The following is a 24603-nucleotide window of genomic DNA, read 5'->3' as shown; positions in this document are numbered from 1 at the left end:
CACACACAAAAAAAACATCCAAATGAACTCCATATTCTTGAAAAAGCTAGTTTACCTATTAAGAGTTACATGTGTCTAATAAACTGGAAAACATTTTTAAGTCAAAGGTTCTCATAAAGGCCTCATTTCCAAAATATATAGAGAATTGACACTATAAGAAATTAAGCCATTCTCCAATTGACAAATGGTCAAAGGATATGAACAGAAAATTCTCAGATGAAGAATTTGAAACTATTTCTTGCCATATGAAAATATGCTCCAAGTCATTATTAATCAGAGAAATGCAAATTAAGACAACTCTGAGATACCACTACACACCTGTCAGATTGGCTAGAATGACAGGGAAAGATAATACGGAATGTGGGATGTGAGATGTGGGAAAACAGGCACACTGATACATTGTTGGTGGAAATGTGAACACATCCAGCCATTCTGGAGAGCAATTTGGAACTATGCTCAAAAAGTTATCAAACTGCATACCCTTTGATCCAGCAGTGTTTCTACTGGGTTTATACCCCAAAGAGATACTAAAGAAAGGAAGGGGACCTGTATGTGCCAAAATGTCTGTGGCAGCCCTGTTTGTAGTGGCTAGAAACTGGAAAATGAATGGATGTCCATCAATTGGAGAATGTTTGGGTAAATTGTAGTATATGAATGTTATGGAATATTATTGTTCGGTAAGAAATGACCAGCAGGATGAATACAGAGAGGACTGGCGAGACTTACATGAACTGATGCTAAGTGAAATGAGCAGAACCAGGAGATCATTATATACCTCAATAACGATACTATATGAGGATGTATTCTGATGGAAGTGGATTTCTTTGACAAAGGGAAGATCTAAATCAGTTTCAATTGATCAAGGGTGGACAGAAACAGCTACACCCAAAGAAAGAACACTGGGAAATGAATGTAAACTGTTTGCATTTTTGTTTTTCTTCCCAGGTTATTTTTACCTTATGAATCCAATTCTCCCTGTGCAACAAGAGAACTGTTCGGTTCTGCACACATATATTGCATCTAGGATATACGGTGACATATTTAACATGTATAGGACTGCTTGCCATCTGGGGGACGGAGTGAAGGGAGGGAGGGGAAAAGTCAGAACAGAAGTGAGTGCAAGGGATAATGTTGTAAAAAAAATTACCCGGGCATGGATTCTATCAATAAAAATTTAAAATAATAATTTTTTAAAGAGTCACATGTGTCTAATGCATGTGGTGGAGTTGTGAACTGATTCAACTATTCTGGAAGCAAACTGGAACTATGCCTAATGGGCTATAAACTCATGCAAACCCTTTAATGCATCAATACCACTATTAGATCTAATTGCCAAAGAGATTAAATAAAAGATGGGGGTGGCGGGGAAGGAGGGAAGGCCCTATTTGTAAAAAATATTTCTAGCACCTCTTTTCATAGTGAAATTGAGCAAATAATGATGAATTGGGAAATGGCTGAACAAGCTGTAATGGAATACTACTATGCTATATGAAATGATAAACAGGCTGATTTCAGAAAAACATGGAAAAACTTACATAAACTGATGCAAAGTTTAGCAAGCAGAACTAGGAGAACACTGTATACAATAACAGCAATATTGTATAATGTACTGCAAATGACTTGGCCACGCTTAGCAATATAAGGCTTGAAGATAATCCTAAAAGACTCATGATAAAAAATACTTTTCATATCTGGAGAAAGAACTGAAGGAAGTCTTAATGCAGATCAAAGCATATTTTTTTTTTAAATAATTACTTTACATTGACAGAATCCATGCCAGGGTAATTTTTTTTTTTTTTACAACATTATCCTTTGCATTCGTTTCTGTTCCAATATTTTTCCCCTCCCTCCCTCCACCCCCTCCCCTAGATGGCAAGCAGTCCTTTATATGTTGGATATGTTGCAGTATATCCTAGATACAATATATGTTTGCAGAACCGAACAGTTCTCTTGTTGCACAGGGAGAATTGGATTCAGAAGATATAAATAATCCGGGAAGAAAAACAAAAATGCAGATAGTTCACATTCGTTTCCCAGTGTTCTTTCTTTGGGTGTAGCTGCTTTTGTCCGTCATTTATCAATTGAAACTCAGTTAGGTCTCTTTGTCAAAGAAATCCACTTCCATCAAAATATGTCCTCATACAATATCGTTGTCGAAGTGTATAATGATCTCCTGGTTCTGCTCATTTCACTTAGCATCAGTTCATGTAAGTCTTGCCAGTCCTCTCTGTATTCATCCTGCTGGTCATTTCTTACAGAACAATAATATTCCATAACATTCATATACCACAATTTACCCAGCCATTCTCCAATTGATGGGCATCCATTCATTTTCCAGTTGCTAGCCACTACAAATAGAGCTGCTACAAACATTTTGGCACATACAGGTCCCTTTCCCTTCAAAGCATATATTTTTAACTTAATTTTTTTTTTTTGGGGGGGGAGAAGGATGACAGGAGATTTTCTGTCTTCTTTCACATTATAATGAATATGGAAAAAAGTTTTGCATGATTACACATGTACAACCTGTATCAAAATGCTCACTCTATAAGGGTAATAGGAGGGGAAGAATTTGGAATTCAAAATTTAAAAAAAAAAAATTAATGTCCAAAATTTTCTCTACATGGAATTGGAAAAAAAAAAGATTATGGAAAAAAAAAAGTTAGGTGTCTTTTAACCCTGACAGTTATGGTACCAACACTGACTAAAACACGTGACCAACTCCCTGTAACATTTTTTAAGCCACTTTGTGTTTTAACCACACAAAGAACTTGGCAAACAAACCATTATATTCATAATATGTCTTACATTCTTTTGCTTGGACAGATGAGCAACTTCCCAGATTCAATAACTGAGTGGTAGATGTAGATTGCAGTACTGTTTCCCTGTACCATTGGTCATCATGTATAGTGACATCTGGGAAAAAAAGAAATAAAAATCAGTTGAGAGCATTTAGAAATCCTCAACCACTTTTCAACCATGCCTTTCAAGAAATTTGTTCTCAATCACTTGAGATCACATCTGAATACTATTTCTGGTCACAATCCCTCTATTGTATCTCCCATTCTTTCTTGCCAAGGCTAGCTCCTTCTCCTTGGATCCTCTCATCAAATTTGAGTTGCCTCTTTGATGATTTTTCATCTTTAATCTTTAGTTTTTCTTTATCCCTTGGTTCTTTACTATGTCTAAAATAACCTACTTCTCCATAATCCTTAAAAAAAAAAAAAACAAGTAAAAATCTCTCTATGACTACATCAGATGGCCTTTTCGTAAGCCTCATTTTACTTGACTTTTATGTGATTTTTGAAACTGTTCAATTCTTCTTTCACCTAATAAAAACTATTTATTCTATGCTGGTTTTTCTCTTACCCAGCCATGAATAGTCCAGTTTCCTTTGCATGGTATAATCCATCTCCCACCTTGAGAGTGACTCTGTTCTGAAGTTTTCCGTACATCTTCTCTAGGTGATCTTATTTATTCCTATAGTTTCAACAAACATCTCAATGCCAATGACTTCCAAATATTTACCATCCATAATGGTACTTGTAATATCCCATGGTGGTCTTTGTCAGGGTCAAATGAACTAATATACAAGTCTTGGGAAGCCTGAAAAGATGCTATGTAAATGGAAGCTATTATAATTATTGATTAAAATCCAAATTCCTCTGCCTGGGATTTGAGATCACTTAAGGCTATTTTTATATTCTTATTTGACTAGGCTTCTCTTTTTCTAGAATATACTCTACACCTTTCCCATCTCCTTGCCTTTTCTTTAAAAAACTAAAACACAAAATATGCTATTAGTATTTTTTGCTTTTATATTAACTGTTTCTGGAAGAAAATCCTTCCAAAAGGAATCTTTTATACAAGAAAAGCAATTAAGCAAAAACATCAAATACAATGATTTTATTTGATAATATGTACAACATTCTGGCCTGAGAGTCATTAAGTTCTCTGTCAAGAGGAAAGAGCTATGTTTCATAATCTGTTCACCAAGACTATCACTGATTTTTCAATTACTTGGTATTTTGCAATGTTAGTGATTTTTAAAAAAAAAATTTACATTGCTGTAGTCGTCACGTATATTCTTTTGGTTTTGCTTCTCTTATTCTATATCACTTCATACAAAGTTTCCCACTATAAAATAACCTCTTCTCAAGCCTTCCAGAATGTCCCAAAGTTTATCCCTTTATGGCAGAATTTCAAACCCTTCTTTATAATTCTTTTCAAATGCCACACCCTACTTCATTTATCCTCATCTGATCTTCCCAACTGGCAAAAATCTTGTCTCCTGACCTTATTATATAAAACCATTTGGTGTTAAAACTATAGAACTTGTGTAATATTATGTATTAGTTATTCATGTTTATGTTTTTTCTCCTATTCTATGGGCTTTATAGTGGCACAGATCATTAGAATTTTGTCTTTCTCCCAAAATTAAGCATTGCTCTATAATGTAAGAACATAAATGGATAGAGAGGAAGTATGCTTGAACTCAGAACAGAAAAGTGATGGAAAATGAGTCATCAAGTTCATATGGGCAGAGAAAAGTTTTTTAATGAAATAAAGCAATTGCTAGTAGCACAAGGTTCTTACCTGTTAGTAAAATTATGTCTCCAGGAAATACTGTTAGCATGTGAAAGGCAGCATCACGCCAAAGTACAACCTTCTTCTTAATTTCTGATTGGTCAATTACTGTAATAGTTGCCAAAGGAACTTTACAGCCAGAATTTGGTCCCGTTTTTATGTGTATTTCCTTCACATGACATGGATGTAAGGCCATAACCAAACAATTATATCTCTGGCTTTTGCAAACACAATTTTTAAGCAGTGATGTTTTGTTTAAGAACTTGCCAAAGCTAGATACTCTTTTTTCAGGAGTTGCTCTGGAAGAGATTTGATGGGTTTCTGAAGAACAAATTGATTTAACCTTCTTGGATCCCTGGAGGGCTTCTGATACAGTGCTTGAAGGACCTGACTTATCTTCAGATGTTCGATTTCTTTTCATAGAGACTTTATGGAAAGTATTTTGTTGGGAACAAATTTTTCTTGTGAGAAATGAATCAATACAAAAATCATCTGTGGGCTGTTCATTAGGAGGTTTGAAAAGTTCTTGAGATGCTGTATTTTCTTTGATTCCATTGCTACAGTTTAAGGAAGTGCTGTTGTTTGTTGTCTCAGGACGATTAGGACTAAAAAGTTCAAGGGAGTTTGCCTGATTTGGTGCATTCACAAAATTATTGGAATTTCCTAGTTTCACTTCCCTACAACTTTCCTTTGGTTCTGGCTTCATGCTCAAAGTTTCTTTACTTAGAAAACTCTGTTCTTTATCCAGGCTTTGGGCTAGAAAAGCTTTCTTGCTTGATGTCATAATAGTAAGAAATTCAATGTCTGCTGATGTACTGAAGCTCGAGATCTTCCTTATTATCACTCCTTTATCTTTAGACTCATCTGCTATTTGGGGAGAAGAGAATCCCAGAGAATGGTTGACTGTCTCATTATTTTTTGATGGCATGTGATCATTTTCTACAGCTTCTGGTTCTATATTAATCTGCTTAGTACTGCAGACCAAATCCCGGATATCAGAATAATCTTGTTTTATTGGCTGGGAATTTTTTTTAAAAAGATTTTGCAAAGAGAAATTGGATTCAAATTTTTCCTTCTGGTCCATGATTTTATTATCATCATCCACAGGATAATGATATTTTCCTTCATTTAAATGCTGTTGTACTCTGCTCTCAAATCCAGGTATTTGCTCATGACAGTAAGCTGTATCAATTATCCTTGAAGGACCACTACTCTGGGACTCTATACACTGTGTTTCTGGAACACATGTTAAATAGTCTTCATCATGCCAAGATCCAGTCTTACCAGAGTTCAGGATATGTTCTTTAAGAGGAACTGGAATACTTACATGATGGTCTTCAAGATGGCCACACTTGCATGTTTCAGCACTAACATTTAAGGAATGTGGATGATAAAAGAACTGAGTAATTTTCCATGGATTGGCACTTGTTGCTGAGTAAGTTTGTTCTTGTGATATTGCTGTATTTGATGGAATAACTGGTGCTCCAAAGAAAACATGGATTTGAGTAGATTTTTTACTCATGATTTCTGAGGGAAGAAAATGAAAATTTATGAATGTGTGAATTCATTAATGTTATCATATTAATTTCAGAGTCACAAATGCAAAAGACAATTAACTATAAATTTAAAACAATAGCTAAGATTAATACATAGAACTTTAAGATTGCAAAGGGTTTTACAAACATCTCATTTGATTTCAACTGAAATAAGAAATTTTAAATTAGTCATGTTTATTGCAAGACTCTCAACTTCTTTTCAATGTTTTTCACCATCCAATCAACATATTTAGGCTTGAAAAGAAAATGACCCCTAATATTAATTTAGAGACTCTTTCAGCAGGTAAATAAAATACTACTTGCTACATTCATCTAATTTGTTCAGCTTTATTATGTACATTTCGATCCCATTTTAATCCTCATTCAACCCTTACTTAACCATCAAAAATATAACTTGTTTAATTAGTAGAAAAATAAAAATTTATTATTAGTTATTATTAACAGATAATATTTATCTGTTATTTATGATAAGCCAAATGGTTCATATCCTCTCCAAATATAAACCAAACAAAAAATCAGAACCTTGCATAGATGTAATAATTAATATTTCCAAATCTACATAACTTCATTTTTGAATTATCTGTTATTTTGTGTGCTTTTTCCCTGATTGGAAATCTTTAGTGATTCTTTCTCCATTTCTCAAAGGTTAAAGATACAATTATTTGGCTTCTACTTGTCTTTCTAGCCTCTGCTTCTCCCTTCATAAATATCATATTCCAAACAAGCAGAAATCCTGTTTCCTAAACTTTCCTTTGATCTCATGTTTCCTATATTTCTCTGATTTACTAGCATGGTATTTATACCTATTATCTTCTGGACTCCTCCATTTTCCTCCCCTGCCCCTAGCAGGTCATAAATTCCTTATTGTCAAGCTTTCCTTTTTTTTTTTTTTTTTTTTTTTTTTCTTGGTTTGGATTTTAATTTAATTTAAAAAACAAACAAACAAAAACAAAGTTCTCTCCCTTGACTCCAAGAATGAGAAAGGCTGTTGAGTCCTGCAGAAAAGAGCCAGGATTAGGGACCCAGATCAGAGGGGCTTGGTTTTTCCCTGGCTGTCTCCTTCGGTGTGCATTCTTGCTCTCAGTTAGGAGACCCTTCCTAGTCAGCCTAGAGGGACTGATGAAACAATTTTACCTCTAAGGGTCCTTCTCCCCAAAATGGAAAAAATATAAAGCTAATCAAATGTATGTAAAATGGCAGAGCTGGGGCCTTTTATGGAATGCCTCGGCAACCCCAGGAGCTTCAGGAGACTGACAGGATCAAGAAAGCCCAGAGCAAAGCTGGAGACCATTAATGGTCTTTGTAAAGAGTCCTTCTAAGCAGAGTCCTTGCCCATGCTAATCAGAAGTGCTCCTGCCCCACTTATTAAGGACAAGGCAGATCCTAGAGCTCACCACATGCCTGGAGGAAGGACTGTTTGATATAACTAGTCTGGAGATTATTGGGCCACAAGAACCAGAGGCCCCCAGAAAACACTCCCACCTATCCACAAGAACAGGGAAGGGCTTTAAAGACAGTAGGCCCCACTGAATGAACTCATAGTCCTTAGACTGGCCCTGGGGCTAAGGGTGGGGTGTCCCTGAGTGCTGGCTATCTTGACTTCTTACAGACCAAAGAGGCAGGACCCCTCCAAAGCTTTATTCAGGGGGAAGCCCTGGAGAGGCTCCAAGAGCTCCGCCAAGACCTCCCCAGCAGTCCCTCAGGCCCTAGCTTCACATCCCACCCAAGGCCCGGACTGACGCCCACCAGGATGTTGAAGACCATGCCTACAAAGATAGCCGAGAAGGCTGAGCCAGAGCGGGCACAGATGTCCCCCTGGCGAGCCCCAGACAGCGGTGCTGACTAGGAGATGTAACCTAGAGTGCAGGACGTTCCCCACTCCAGTGGTCACCACACTGATCCAAAGGGCACTGACAAAAACCCAGTCACTAGGAGGCAGCAAAGCAGGAAACCCAGGCAAGAAAGGTGCCCCCCAGAATTGCTGATGGCCACCCCAATGGGAGATGCCCTGGATCTCGGAGTCCACAGCCTGCAGTCGTGACATGGACCCCGGAACTCCTGAACAGGTGGAAGCCGTCCTTGTCCAGGTGCCTAAGAGGCCCTGGGAGCAGCAGCGGAAACCCCCTCCCCCAGACTCTAGAGGACTTTAAGCAGGGCTTCAGTCAAGCTTTATTTCTAAAGTGTCATCTCCTTCTTTGGCCATTAGAGGTCACCAAATCATCCGATAAAAGTCTTCCAAGTTCAGCCTCTGAATAAAGGCCCAGAGAATCAAGGTGTTAAGGGCTGGAAGGTGCTCGGTACTTCATGTCAGGAGGTGGGGAATTAGGTCACTGATCTGCCCAAGTCACGTAGACAGTTAAGTAGCAGAACAGGATTGGGAACAGGGCTTCTGATTTTAAGCCCAGTGAGTGTTCCACTGTACTGTCCAGCCTCAAACCTTGAAATTGAGTATTTTGGGGCAGGGCTATGTACATACAACAAATACAAGCCAGAGAACTTGAGGAGTTTCTGAATTTTTTTTTCCTAATGAAATTCAATCAATTAATTTATGTTTTAAAAAGGTTAACAAAAGTTCCAATATTTTGATATATAAGGGCAAACACAGTACAGTATTATTTTTACTACAGCCTTACCATAACCATTTGCGGACTTTCTACAGAGAAAGAGAGAGAGAGAAAGAGAGAGAGAGAGAGAGAGAGAGAGAGAGAGAGAGAGAGAGAGAGAGAGAGAGAGAGAGAAGTTTTAAATATGATTTTTATGATTATGTCTCTCTATGAAAGGTCCTGCTCAGTTTGCATAAGCTGTTAGATTATTACACCTGAAGGATCAACAGGTTTCAGAAGAGTATTATTAGTAATGTGTTCAAGACAAGAAACAAGATAAAGATCCCAATAGAAAATACCTTTAAATTAAAAAAAGATCAGAAAACTTCATTTTCATTTTGAAAAGGGAATGATAAAAGAACTAATCTACTTTATCACATCCATAAAACTAAAATCTTTATTAGAATAGCCTACTCGATAGTATCCTTGATGAAAACATGGGAGAGGAAAAGGTGAGTTTTCACCAACTCTTTTCTTTTCTTGAAGCTTTTTATTTTCAAAACATATGCAAACACATATATTGTATCTAGAATATACTGTGGCATATCTAAAATGTATAGGACTGCTTGCCATCTGGGGGAGGGGATATAGGGAGGGAGGGGAAAAGTCAGAACAGAAATGAGTGCAAGGGATAATGTTGTAAAAAATTACCCTGGCAAGGGTTCTGTCAATAAAAAGTTATAATTATCAAAAAAAATATGCAAAGATGATTATTCAATATTGACCCTTGCAAAACCTTCTGTTCCATTATCTCCCTAAATTCGCACTACACAAGAAAAATCTGAGCAAAGAGGAAGAAAAGAAAAAAAAAAATTCAAGCAAACAACAACAAAAGACAAAGTATTTTTTGTAGCAAATGATAATTTCATAACCACACAAATGACCAAAAAGTCTAAAGATGAAAGATCTCACTTTATTTGCTGTTTAATGATAACAACAACAAAAAAATTTAATTTTGTAAAGACAAACACAATCTATGTGGATATGAATCACAGAACATCAAAACCTCTGAACAATCAAAAATGATGACTTCTATGCAAGAAATTGCACAAGATATGTCATCAAAGATATTGCATGAGTTGAAAGGGAGATGGGCTCGTTATGTAGTAAAAATAAGGGATTAATATATGTATGGTTTAAGAGTTAAACAAGTATTTTTAAAATATCAAAATATATAAAAAGAATCCCCTGCCTAGATCTACTTGGAAGGATTTAAGGGGACAAGATAAGAAGGGATGGATATGTTATGAACTATCCTATGGGAGTTCTCACATCAATTAGAGCATATTTGTTATTTAAGTATCACATTAGCATCATATCATTTTTTTGGTCTCAATTTAATAAGTGGATGGCTGGCTCATTTTTATGAATAGCCTCTTTCCTTGAAAATATGTTTAAGTAAAAGAAAATTTTTATGGAACATTAGAGATCTACCCATAGGTGGCTCAGTGGCACCAGACCTGGAATCAGGAAGGCTCAACTTGAAGAGGTCTCAGATACTTCCTAGCCATTTGACTGTGGGCACCTCACCCTGTTTGCCTCAGTTTCCTCATCTGTAGAACAAGCTGGAGAAGAAAACAGCCAACCAGTATACTATCTTTGCCAAGAAAACTCCCAAATGGGGTCACAAAGAATCTGACAGAATTGAACAACTAAACAACAAAAATCCACTTTCTACAATGACATTTTTTTTATTGTTCACACTTTTTTTTTATTATAGCTTTTTATTTACAAGATATATGCATGGGTAATTTTTCTGCATTGACAATTGCAAAACCTTTTGTTCTAACTTTTCCCCTCTTTCTCCCCACCCTCTCCCCCAGATGGCAGATTGACCAATACATGTTAAATGTTAAAGTATAAGTTAATTACAAAATATGTATACATGTCCATAGTTATTTTGCTGTACAAAAAGAATCGGACTTTGAAATAGCGTACAATAAGCCTGTGAAGGAAATCAAAAATGTAGGCAGACAAAAATAGAGGGATTGGGAATTCTATGTAGTGGTTCATAGTCATCTCCCACACTTCTTTCGCTGGGTATAGCTCTTTCCTTGTATCTATACCCCAAAATGCTTAGCCTAGGGCCTGGTACACAGGAAGTATTGAATTAAGGCTTGCTGACTTGACTTGGGGTTCAACACTTTCCACTATCTCTGGAAAGCATTTAAGGCAAGTGATGAAAACAGAAGACAGAAGAACTTACTTATGCACCAAGTGAGAAAGAGCCTAGAAGAAATGTGCTTGACAACATGGAGGAAGATAGTCAGCGAACGGGAGAAGTTAGGGAGGAGGGGAAAGATGAAGAAAAGGAGTGAGAGACAAGGGGACAGAGAATGTCTCTGCCGGCCAAAGACTTCCCATGATTCTTCTGGGGGCCTGCACAACCATTCATAAAGTCAGAAGGGTCCAATAATGCCGTGGCATTCATTAAACCCAAGAACAAACACCCTTGACTATGAAAAGAAAGAGTTGGGAATCTCACTCTTATAAAAAGGCACTTTGTCCTCTTCTCCCTCCCTACTTTTAAAGTGAGGAGAAAGTAAAAGCGGAGTTCATGGTTACTTAGGAGTCACTAGGGTTCAATAGGGTAAACTTTCCCAGGCCTTTGTACCCTTAAGTTTTTACTCAGACTCAGTATTTTCTCTCTACTTCTGGGCATTTTTCTGAAAGGAAAGAAAAGTGCTTTTTCATTTCTTGGCATCTCCAGGACAAGCTGTTGCCAATAACCAGCTGTAGCAGGCCATTTTTATGTTCTGGATTATTGTTCCATGTATGATTTCAGGTCACTGAACTTCATGTCCTGAAAGGGGAAGTCCAGAGAGTAAAAGAGGTGACCTTCTTTTTCAAGTTGCTTGTTCTCCATGCCAAAATCTTTTATGAATGATAACAGCTAAAGGGCACCAGATTTACCTGCCACCAGGAGACACTTTGACAGTAGTCTAGTCCCTGTGTCTTCAGCAGCCCAGAGATGGGCTAGAAGAGAGAAGTGGTTTGTGGAATTCCCAGTGTTATGTCTGAAGAACACTTCCAAACAAAACAGGATGACTGTTCAGAAGGAGCAGATTTGATCCTCCGCTTCTACATGAAAGGGGCCGTGGCAATGTGTGGAGGCACATGCCGGGAAGCCCAGCCACCAGGAAGGCTAGAGCTGGTGGATCCCTCCAGCTCCGGTCCAAGCTGCCTTAGGAGAAGCCAAACACATGTCCATAGTGAGTCTGGCCTCAGTAGTGAGGGCCCGAGAGGGCCGGTGCAGCACCGGTCAGGAGCAGCAGTGGTCAAAGATTCTGTGCTGGTCACAAGCAGTCCACAAGCAGCCTCTGCACTTCTAGCCCGGGGAAGAGAGGGGAGAGATGGGAAACAGACAGACAGACAGACAAAGTGGGGCAGGGGAGGAAATGGACAGACTGGCAAACACAAAATCAGAGAGAGTGCAGTCACATATATGTTGTCTCGCCACCTCCTTGAGGGTAAGGACTGCCTTGCTTTCTGTATTTGCTCAGCATGGAGCCCAGCACAAAGTAAATGCCCTCATTAGGGCATTACTTAGGAGGTAGGATCTGAGTTTTCTCAGAAGGATGGGATTTCAAGAGGCTGAAGGGACCAAGGGAATCACTGAGACATACTGTCGTGCATAGAGAGTATCACAGGAAAAATTGAATGGAAAAGAATATATATTGGATAGATCAGGCTGACATGCCCTGGAAGAAAAAACCAAACTCTTCAAATGACCCCCAAAAAGGTCCATCTTTTTGAGCCTTTTATTCCACTGGCGTTGCATGGTTCCAAGGCAGGGGAGTTCAGAAATGCTCATCTTGTAGTTCTAACTCTGGGCCATTTCCTGTATTGTCAGTGTAATACAGGGCAAGCTCCACTGTTTCTGAACATCGATTTCCTTATAATCCTCTCAGCATTTTTACAGTGCTCCTATGTGCCAGGCCCTGGGCTAAGGGCTTTACAGCTGCTATCTCATGTGATCCTCACACCCCTAGGGAGGTAGGTGCTGTGGCCATCTCCATTTTACAGAGAAATCACTAGCTTGACAAAGGTCCCCCAGCTTCTAAGTATTTGTGGCAGAATCTGAGTTCAGGTCTTCCTACCCCAGGTTCAGGGTTCTGTCCCCTGGGCCAGCTGGCTGCCTCCTCCGTAAAATAAGGGGCTGAAATAAATGGCCAATAAAATGCTTTCTGGTTCTGGAATGATGACCCTATCAAACATCAATCAGGATCACACAGGGGTCATTGGAGACGCAGGGTCCAGAGAAGAACCAAGGGACTGATGGTCAGAGAAAGATCTGATCAAAGAGGATGGGCTGGTCATGGGCAAGAGCGAGATTGTCAGTGGGCAATCTGTGTGTTTCCTTGGTGTCCTCACATGTCCCCAGCAGGCAGGAGACCACTGAGGACCATGTGTGAAGATCCAGACAAGTCGGCCCAGAATGGGCAGGAATGGATAGTCTGGGAACTCTGGGAACATCTGAATACCAGCATTGGACAATGCTTCACACCTTGATCTTTTCCATCACCAGGAGACCTTGACCAAAGCCCTAGAAGAGCTTTTTCCCACCTGGACCTCCACCAAGACCTTGCCTGGCCTTCCCTCCCCATTATCTACTCTCCAGATCCCAGGGCAGGTCCTCTTCCCATCCCACCCTTCACCAGCTCCCTCTGCCCAGAGTGCCCACCCTCCCCCTCACTGCTGAATCCCCAGCCATCTTTTAAATCCCCATTTGAACTTTGCCCACAGGGCTGCCAAACTGCGCATACCCTTTGACTCAGGAGTGTTTCTATTGGGCTTATATCCCAAAGAGATCTTAACAGAGGGAAAAGGACCCACATGTGTAAAAATGTTTGTGCCAGCCTTTTTTGTGGGAGCAAAGGATTGGAAAAAGAGTGGATGCCCAGCAATTGGAGAATGGCCATTCTCCAATTGATGGGCATCCACTCTTTTTCTAATAATATTCCATAACATTTATATACCATAACTAAATAAGTTATGGTATATAAATGTTATGGAATATTATTGTTCTATAAGAAATCACCAACAGGATGATCTCAGAGAGGCTGGAGAGACTTACATGAACTGATGCTAAGTGAAACAAGCAGAACCCGGAGATCATTATACACAGCAATAACAAGATTATATGATGATCAATTATGATGAACATGGCTCTCTGCAACAATGAGGTGATTCAGGCCAGTTCCAATGAACCATGTACACTAGGAGAGAGGACTGTGGGAGCTGAGTGTGGATCACAAAATGGCATTTTCACCTTTTTTGTCATTTGCTTGCATTTTGTTTTCTTTCTCATTTTTTTCCTTTTTGATGTGATTTTTCTTTTTGCAGTATAATTGTGGAAATATGTATAGAAAATTGTACGTGTTTAACAGATATTGTATTACTTGCTTTTTAAAGGGGATAGGGTAAAGGGAGGGGAAAAATTTTGGAACACAAGGTTTTGTAAGGGTGGATGTTGAAAACTATAATTAGAAAATAAAAAGCTAAAAAAGAAAAGAAAAATCCCCTTTGAAAGGCTGCTCTCCCTTCAAGGTTTTGCTTGGTCCTCCCCAATCTGGAATTACCTTTATATCCTTAACTTCCTTTTTAAAAATTTAATTTAATTTTTTATTTCCTTTTCCTTTTTCATTTTTTTTTAATGCCCTTAACTTTCACAAGGCACTAGGAATAAAGCTCTCTGGTACATTTAGAGATTTTGAACTAGAGTGATCTTTGGATGTGTCAAATCCCTTTATTGTACTGAGGGAGTGGTCACGTCTTATCTCAGATTTGTATCTTGCCTGGCACCTGGGTACTCTATAAACATCTGATCCTCTTGAGCCCTTTGTGAAGTGGGTTAGACAAGCACTTTTGCTATTTCGGAGATGAGGAAGCAGATTTATGGAGGTTACAGGACGCTAGTGCAGAGTCAGCTGATGTTGGAATCCATGTTCTTTGTCTGATTCCCAGTCTAAGACAATTTCCACTTCACTCCCCAGTGCAACTAAGCCAAGCAATCTGCCCAAAACACCAAAAAGGTGAATAGCTTGTTTCTATCTCAGGTTCACTTAGTGGGAAAGTTATATAAAAAAGGCAATACAACCAAACCTTCAAACTTCAATACAAACCCAACTTCAAAGGGTGGTATGATCAGATTATATCCAGAACATACACAGAGCTGATTGATATAGATGTATGAGGTAATATTGTATTTAAAAGTAAAATTTATTAAAGGTAATTTATATCATCAATGAACTCAAGTTCTAGTGATAATGTGATTTCTCCTTTCATTTTATTCTATTTAAGGAAACAAGTGAACTTTGTGGAAGAAAAAATTTATACTTACTAACACAATTTTATCATGACAAAAAAATAACATGATTAATATAGTGTGGTTGATTGCTGATAAGCCAGTTATATCTGCAGAATCTCTATATGTTTTGGGTATGCTCAAAGAGTTAATGCTCAGTGAGATACTAAGTGAAACTTGTTAGCACAAGGCCATTATCCTTGTTAATTATTATACCATTTCACAATCTGTAAAAGGTTGCTTCACACAGAAAGACCAATACAACTAGAACCCTTTATCTTTAGAATGGTCAGAGTCTGATTGAAGGGTCAAAGATCTATTAAAACAAGATGAACTGCATCAGCAGGTTTTACCTTTTCAGACTACAACTGAAAATGCTGTTACCAAATTTGTTCATGCTTTCCTATTCTACCAACCAATCATAAAAATTCACTCTGATTTGATCCCTATTTCCTATTGAAATAACTATGAGATTACAAATATATATGAATATAAATGAAGCCCACTGTACAAAACACCTAATAAGCACAGGGAAAATCTATATCTGCTTTAACTGATGACAAGATTATACATCTGCCCAGTGAATTAAAAAAATATAACTAAGCTCGGATATTGAAACTAATACTTACCTATTAACATTTCTAATAATCAGTCTGATATCTGATGAGCTGTTTTTTCCCAGCCTTTGTTAATTTGAAATTTTATTTAAGTTAATCAAATTTAACAATTTCTGCACATAAAGAAAAATATAAAGAATGTATATTTTACTGGCCATCACAGTTTTATCACTGCTAACAACATAATTCCAGAATCTAGTGGATTTTGTCCTAATCTCAAGCTTCAGCCACACATGAACTGCCTAATAAACGTTTTACACTGGATGTCTCATGGACAACCTGACTCAGCATATAAATCAACAAACACTTATTGAGCACCTATTCTATTGCCAGGCACTGAGGACATAAAGAAAAGGGGCATCTTTGTTTTCACCCCTGATCTTACTCGGAATGCATCCAGTTTCTCTGCACTCTTTATCCCTATGCTCTCTAGTATTTTTAATAGGAATGAGTGCTGTATTTTGTCAAAAGCTTTTTCTGCATTTATTGAAATTATCTCATGATTTCTGTTGGTTTTGTTATTGATATGGTCAATGATGGTAATAGTTTTCCTGATATTGAACCAGCCCTGCATTCCTGGTATAAACCACTTGGTCATAGTGTATTATTTTGTTGATAAGTTGCAGTAATTTCTTTGCTAATATTTTATGAAAAAAACTTTTGCATCAATATTCATTAGAGAGATTGGTCTGTAATTTTCTTTCTCTGTTTTGACTCTTCATGGTTTAGGTATCAGTACCACATTTGCATCAAAAAAGGAATTAGCAAGATTCCTTCTTTACCTATTTTTCAAATAGTTTACATAGTATGAGAATTGTTCTTTAAATATTTGGAGAATTCACTTGTAAATTCATCTGACCCTGGAGATTTTTTCTTAGGGAGTTCATTAATGATTTGTTCAATTTCTTTTTCTAAAATGGGACTATTTAGATAATTTATTTCCTCCTCTGTTAATCTGGGCAATTTATATTTATCCATTGCAGTTGGATTTAAGGACAAAAAGAAAAGCAAAAAATAATTCTTGCTTTCAAAAAGTACACAATCTAATGGGGGAAGACAACATGCAAACAACAATGTATAAATAAGATATACAGGATAAATTGAAGATAATAAACAAAGAAAGCATTAATATTAAGTATGCTCATTATCTTTTTTCTAAAACATAATTCTATCTAATCATATTTTCTTCAGAGAAAGAGCTGAGCACCTTATCTAAGAACATCCTTGATATTTAAAAGCATTTATTAAACAATTATTACATGCCAGGCACTATGTTCAGAGTTGAGGATATAATAAGGCCAAAAGAAAGAGTCCCTGCAATCAGAGAGCTCCCATTCTAATGGAAGAGAAAACTTGCAAATACTTAATGTGCATACAAAGTACTAGGCAGCAGGGAGTTGGGAAAGTGACAGGCCTATAGCAAAAGCAGGATTTGAATTGTCTTAAAGATACCAAACAGTGCCGGTAAGGAGGGAGAACAAATGAGGCAAGGAAAATAGCTAGGGAAAAGGCAGTTAGGAGACAGGCCAGTGGGGGTTGGACCCTAAAGTATAGAGAAGGAAGTAAGACATGGGAAAGAACCAGAATGTAACTGTAATGCCAGAGAAACTGAGACAGGAGAGAGATTAGAGAGTTTTTAATATTTTATTAATGGGAGAGTATAATTGACTAGACAGGACTCTTGTCTCAAATTATCCAGTCAGACAGAAATAAGTATACTAGGACCAAGGAATCCATTTTGGTCCCAGGGCTGGAGGAGACTGTCATCCCAAAGAATCCAGCATCCAGCATCCAGCCGCCAGCCTCCAACAATGAATGGAGGAACCCCAACTTCTTAAATATCTTTTCTCTAAACAAAGGAAGGAGTAAGAAGCAAGGGAAAACCTCTATCACGATAGGGAGGCCATAAATCCTAGAAAACCCAGAGACAGGATATCTGAATACAAAGAAGTAAAGATATCAATGAGATATCTTGGAATATTTTAGAGGGATATTGTAAATCCTTGAGGAAGAAAAGAGTCAGGAGGCCTACTCTCTTGCTAATTTATAACCTTTGAACAAACAGTCCTCAGTCTTACTGGGTCAGAGGAGGATTTACAACTAAAGAAATTGAGACAGAACAGTTAAGGAAACTGAGACAAGGGAAACTCGTACAGGGAAACTGAGTCAGGACAGTTAAAGAGAGCTGTGGCATAACATAATGGGCTTTACAAGATCCAGCAAAGAGTTGTATTTTTATAAATATAGGGACTGTTTGTAAAATGATTAGCACAGTGCCCAGCATTGTCTATACACACTGTATAAAAGCTAATTACCTTTTCATTAGGGCACAAGAGAGGTCCTGGGAGAATGGACAGGACTGGGCCACAGACTGGAGATGTGAGGTTGGGACTGACCTTGCCAGAAACAGGGAAGTTTGGAAGAAGGGAAGAGCAGCCTTCATCATTTCCCACCCACCTGCACCCCTCTGACTTCCTCACATCTTTCTTTATCCTCCTAGACTTTCAGCTTTTTTTATGTCTTGTCTTCCCTCATTCAATTGTGAGCACAGGCCATTTTTAGCCTTTCTTTTTAATCCCAATGCTTAGCAAAAAGATTGGCACACAGTAATTGCTTAATAAATGCTTGTTGTTTTGGAACATCTAGTAAGGGAGTAAATTCATTTCCTTCTCTCCCCTCATGTGGCTACCACTCTAGTTCATTCTCCTACCACTTCTTTTGAAAAAATGTATATATATTTTCCCTCTTCCAAACCCTTCCATGCACCAACTAACAAAGCAAGGAAACAAAATCCCAGGTAAAAGCATATAAATCAAGCTGAACAAATTCCCTGCATGGCCATGTCTAAAAATGATGTGTTCTCAAGCTGTAGTCTTGAGTCCATCAGCTTTCAGTCAAGGATGGCTAGTTTCATCTCCAGTCCTTTGAAATTGTGATTGGTCATTATGCTGATCAGAGCTCTTAAGTTTTTCAAAATTGTTTGGCCTTATATATTGGCTGGTATTGTAAAAATTATTCTTTTGGTTCTTTTCTCTATACTCTATCAGTTCACATATCTTCCCATATTTTTCTAAAACCATCCTCTTCAATATTTCTTAAAATGCAATATATACACCATAACTTGTCAACTGTTCCCCAAATGATGGACATACCCTCAATTCTTTGCTACTTCAAGAGTTGCTATAAATATTTTTTTGCACATGAGCTTATTTCCTTTTCCTTTGATCTCTCTGGGGTATAGATCTAATACTCCATAGTCAACAATCAGTCACTTCTAGTTTGAACTATTACAATAATCTCCCAGTGGATATAATGTGGGTAATGTAGACACCAAATGATGGCAGGCACCAAAAGCTGAGGTAGAGTCATATGAAGAATTCACAATGACCATTCTTTTTGGCAAAAGGTAGACTTATTTAGGGAAAAGGTTACAGACAAAATACAGGGATAGAATACACACCAGGAATGGTAAACATGTAGTATAGTGGGAGAGCGTATGAAAGACAAGTTCCTCAGTGGAACTTGCCATTTACCAGTAGAACCCCATGAGGTAGAGCAAGCCCTTAGCTGGTGGGCTAAATCTTGAAAGGAACACAGCACCCCAAAAGAGTTAGCTGTAAGGAGGAGGAGTGGGGCTGGGAAGCAAGGTGGAATTAGAGAAGATACCACATGGCATGAAGAGAGTGAGGAAAAAGACACCTTGAGACAGAGTGCCAGGGAGGACTGACCCAAAGAAAGCAGTAGCCATAACTATAAGTAGATTTTAAGGGAAATCTCAGGGACATGACTGGGATTTCTGATGCCATGGCAAGGTGAGACTGCTCAAGACCCCTACAGAGGGTGAAACCAGAGCAAAGCTGATTGCCGTGGGTGCCTTCTCCCTGCCTGCCTCACGGATTATTAACTCTCTGCTAACCACGCCCAACATTGAAAACCTTATTAGGTCTTATGTCTCAGTGTCTCCAGGGCTCTATTTACCAGGCCTCAAAATATCAGTACTTACTAATATACTAAACACATAACTACTTTTCCCAACTGCAGGACACAGGGACAAGTCAAAACCCAGTTCAGGGTGCAGATTGTCTGCATCTGAGCCAAGCCCAGAATTCAAGCTGAGCCAGTGCGAGGTGCTTCTGCCCAACCCAGGGCCTGAGCAGCCATCCTTGGACCATAAGATCCTCCCAGTGTCTGTAGCCCAACATTATTGAGGCAACTGATACCTGAGCCTCAGCAAAAGATAGGGCCAGGGCACTCTCTGGGAAGCAAAGCACCTGGGGTTTTGTGGAAGGTCCACCGAGAGCATTATCATTATCTGTGTGAGGCCTTCAGGGTTACAAGCAAGGGGCAAAGCCAACTCTGGGTTTGGGGCTATTCAAGGAGAAGGAGATCGAGAACAAGCCAAGGTCAAAACCTAAATTGAACTACCAAGAGCCAAGACCTGAATATTTGAAGAAAGCAAGACTGAGTCTTTGCTACAATGTCCAGAATAAAGACCTGCTCTCATTACCCATGTGGGTGATGACTCAAGCACTACCTCCCAATAGAGAAAAATGCTCAAAGCAGGGAAATTCTAGAGACAGGGGACAAAGCCAGGAGATCAAACCAAAAAGAAGAGGCTAACTCCACAATTCCAAAAGAGGCTAGAAGAAAATGTCCTGGCCTCAAGGAGAACAAGAAATGCAACAGAGATCAAAATATAATGTTTTTTTTTTTTTTTTTAGTAAACTTACATTTTATTTTATTTTTATTTTTATTTTCTTTAATTTTTATTTAATAATTACTTTATATTGACAGAATCCATGCCAGGGTAATTTTTTTTTTTACAACATTATCCCTTGCACTCGTTTCTGTTCCGATTTTTTTCCCCTCCTTCCCTCCATCCCCTCCCCTAGATGGCAAGCAGTCCTTTATATGTTGGATATGTTGCAGTATATCCTAGATACAATATATGTTTGCAGAACCGAACAGTTCTCTTGTTGCATAGGGAGAATTGGATTCAGAAGGTATAAATAATCCGGGAAGAAAAACAAAAATGCAGATAGTTCACATTCGTTTCCCAGTATTCTTTCTTTAGGTGTAGCTGCTTTTGTCCGTCATTTATCAATTGAAACTCAGTTAGGTGTCTTTGTCAAAGAAATCCACTTCCATCAAAATATGTCCTCATACAATATCGTTGTCGAAGTGTATAATGATCTCCTAGTTCTGCTCATTTCACTTAGCATCAGTTCATGTAAGTCTCGCCAGTCCTCTCTGTATTCATCCTGCTGGTCATTCCTTACAGAACAATAATATTCCATAACATTCATATACCACAATTTACCCAGCCGTTCTCCAATTGATGGGCATCCATTCATTTTCCAGTTTCTAGCCACTACAAATAGGGCTGCTACAAACATTTTGGCATATATAGGTCCCTTTCCCTTCTTTAGTATTTCTTTAGGATATAAGCCCAATAGAAACACTGCTGGATCAAAGGGTATGCACAATTTGATAATTTTTGGGGCATAATTCCAGATTGCTCTCCAGAATGGTTGGATTCGTTCACAACTCCACCAACAATGCATTAGTGTCCCAGTTTTCCCACATCCCCTCCAACATTCATCATTATTTTTTCCTGTCATCTAAGCCAATCTGACAGGTGTGTAGTGGTATCTCAGAGTTGTCTTAATTTGCACTTCTCTGATCAATAATGATTTGGAACACTCTTTCATATGAGTGGTAATAGTTTCAATTTCATCCTCTGAAAATTGTCTGTTCATATCCTTTGACCAGATCAAAATATAATGTTAAAGGAAATGATGGGCAGGGGGGAAAAGGATGCCAAGGAGAACACCTTTAGGACAAATTAAAGTAAACCTCATCCCAAAATTGACCTCTCCCAAAATCAGAATTGGCTAAACAAAAAGAAAGACTGCCTCTAAGACCACAAGAAACAGAAACATGCAAACAGGGGGAAGATTCTGGGAAGATGGTGCAGTAGGTTGGAAAATGTCAAGCTTTCCAAATTTCCCCAAAATAAAACAAATTCGTGCCTTGCAAGGAATACAGATTGATGAAAAACCAAGAAGACTTGGAGCAGAACAGGGGACCTTTAGGTACAATCTGAGAAGATGTGAAGAAAGCTCCCAGGCCGGATTTACCCATGTGCAATGCAAACCCCTCCAGGCTACATCCCCACAAACACCAAGTGGAGAGTCTCAGAAACTTCCACCTCCTGGACAGCTAGAGGAAGTGGGGTCTGAGTCTGGGAAGATTGAGGGAACCCTGGCTGACTGGGAAAACCAGGCCCAGTTGGGCGGCAGGGACACAGCCCTGGGCAAGAAGGAAGCAGCACCCGTGAGTGCAGAGACAAGGGGACAGGGACGCTGCAGGCACTTGCAGGAGGGTAGAGCTCTTGGTTTGGGGTTCCAGGTCAGAGTAGAGAACTGAAGGGAAGCTTGAGACACCATCCCCCACTCCATGAGTAGAAGTGCTTACACTAAAAACCTCTTGTTTAAAAAAAAAAATGAACATGCAAAGGAAAAAACCCCATCATCAATTCTTACTATGAGACCAGAGAAGATTGTTTTCATCTTCAGAGGACACTTAAGCTTTTTATTCTTTTTAAGTTTCTTCAACTCCAAAGAATAACGTGAAATGGCTCCCTGCTCAGTGAGAATTTATAGAAAAACTCAAAGAAGAATTTAAAAAGCAAATGAGAGGCATTGAGGAAAAACTAAAAACTAAAAAACACCCAAGAAAAATAATGATGAAAAAAAAGTTAACCAATTAGAAAAGGAGATACAGAGTCTCAAAGATGAAAATAATTCTTTGAAAATTAGAATTGGTATTGTTCTGTAAGAAATGACCAGCAGGATGATTTCAGAAAGGCCTGGAAAGACTTACATGAACTGATGCTGAGTGAAACGAGCAGAATCAGGAGATCATTATATATTCAAAAAGTATATACTATATGATGATCAATTCTGATGGACATGGCCCTCTTTAACAATGAGCTGAAACAAGTCAGTTCCAATAGAACAGTAATGAATTGAACCAGCTACACCCAGCAAAAGAACTCTGGGAAATGAGTATGAACCAGTACATAGAATTCCCAATCCCTCTATTTTTGTCCACCTGCATTTTTAATTTCCTTCACAGGCTAATAGTACACTATTTTAAAGTCCGATTTTTTTTTGTACAGCAAAATAACTGTATGGACATGTATACATATATTGTATTTAACATATACTTTAACATATTTAGCATGTATTGGTATACATGCCAACTGGGGAGGGGGGAGGGAGAAGGAAGGGAAAAATTAGAACAAAAGGTTTTGCAATTATCAGTGCTGAAAAATTACCCATGCATATATCTTGTAAATAAAAAGCTATAATTAAAAAAAAAAGAAAAGAAAATTAGAATTGGGCAGAGGAAAGCCAATGAAGCTGAGACCAAAAAATAACAAAACAGATTCTAAATAATGAAAAAATAGAACAGAATGTGCAACATCTTATAAGAAAAATGACAAATCTGGATAACAGGTCAAAAAAAGAAAATATAAGAATTGGACTGCCTGAAAGTTGTGACCAAAAAAAGAACCTTGACATAATAATGCAAGAAATAATCTAAGAATTGCTTGCTGTCCAATTTGGAATTATGCCCAAAGGGCTATCCAACTGTGTGTACCCTTTGATCCAGCAGTGCCTCTACTGGGTTTATATCCCAAAGAGATAATGAAGAAGGGAAAGGGACACACATATGCAAAAGTGTTTGTAGCAGTCCTTTTTGTAGTGGTAAGGAACTGGAAACTGAATGTTTGCCCATCAGTTGGGGAATGACTGAAAAAGTTATAGTATATGAATGTTATGGAATCTTATTTTCTATAAGAAATAACCAGCAGGATGATTTCAGAAATGCCTGGAGAGACTTATATGAACTGATGCTAAGTGGTATGAGCAGAACCAGAAGATCATTGTATATGGCAATAGCAAGATTATACGAAGATCAATTATGATGGACATGGCTCTTTCTAAAATTAAGATGATTGGTGCCAGTTCTAATGATCTTGGGATGGAGAGAGTCCATCCAGAGAGAGGACTGTGGGAACTGAGTGTGAACCACAACATAATATTCTCACCATTTTTGTTGTTCTTTCCTTGCTTTTTTCCCCCCTTTTTCATATAATTTTTTTGTTCAGCATGATAAATACGGAAATATGTATAATAGAATTGTACATGTTTAACATACTGGATTACTTGCTATCTAGGGGAAGAGGTGGGGGAAAAGAAGGGAGAAAAATTTGGAACACAAGGATTTCCAAAGATAAATGTTGAAAACTATCTTTGTGTATATTTTGAAAATGAAAAACTATTATTATGAAGGAAAAAATGTCCTTTTTTGACAACAAGAGAGGAAAGTAGAAATAGAAAAAATCCATCAATCACCACCTCAATAAGATCCTTTATGGAAAATGTATAGAAATATTATTACCACATTTCAAAATCCCCAGATGAAGAGAAGATTTTTCAAGAAACAAGAAAAAAAACAATTCAAATACACTGGAGTTGCAATTAGAATTTTATAGGACTTAGCAGCAGCCACAATAAAAAACCACAGGTCCTGGAATCATAGCTATTGACAAGCAAAAGAACTAGGCCTGCAGCCAAAAATATCACATCCAACAAAATTATCTATAATATTTAACAAGAAAAAGATGGATATTCAATGAACTTGCAGATTTTCAAGACTTTCTATCAACATAGAATCAATATCAAAAGATCAATTTCAAGGAACTCAAGATGGACAAATCATTTGGTATTTTTGCATGGGAAATGTATATATACCATTTAAAAAATTATTATTATAGCTTTTTATTTACAAAACATATGCACAGGTAATTTTTCAACAATGACCCTTGCAAAACCTTCTGTTCCAACTTTTCCCCTCCTTCC

General features: G+C 38.0%; 1 protein-coding gene across 3 annotated transcripts in view; it reads right to left on the bottom strand.

Annotated features, from left to right (window-relative positions):
• SHLD2 (shieldin complex subunit 2) overlaps positions 1–24603 on the bottom strand; it is a 96328-nt gene that overhangs the window by 34240 nt on the left and 37485 nt on the right. For all 3 annotated transcript variants that reach the window (XM_051981857.1, XM_051981858.1, XM_051981859.1), the window contains exons 3-4: positions 4597–6114; positions 2809–2916 (exon numbers count right to left, since the gene is read on the bottom strand). In XM_051981857.1, the coding sequence (XP_051837817.1) occupies positions 2809–2916; positions 4597–6109 (1621 nt within the window). In that variant the 5' untranslated portion in view covers positions 6110–6114. The remainder of the gene's footprint in view (positions 1–2808; positions 2917–4596; positions 6115–24603) is intronic.

The sequence above is a fragment of the Antechinus flavipes genome, chromosome 2 (genome assembly GCF_016432865.1).
Source record: "Antechinus flavipes isolate AdamAnt ecotype Samford, QLD, Australia chromosome 2, AdamAnt_v2, whole genome shotgun sequence".
Classification (NCBI taxonomy): Eukaryota; Metazoa; Chordata; class Mammalia; order Dasyuromorphia; family Dasyuridae; genus Antechinus; species Antechinus flavipes.
Note: the sequence above shows the minus strand (reverse complement) of the source record. Positions and strands in the feature narration are given on the sequence as shown.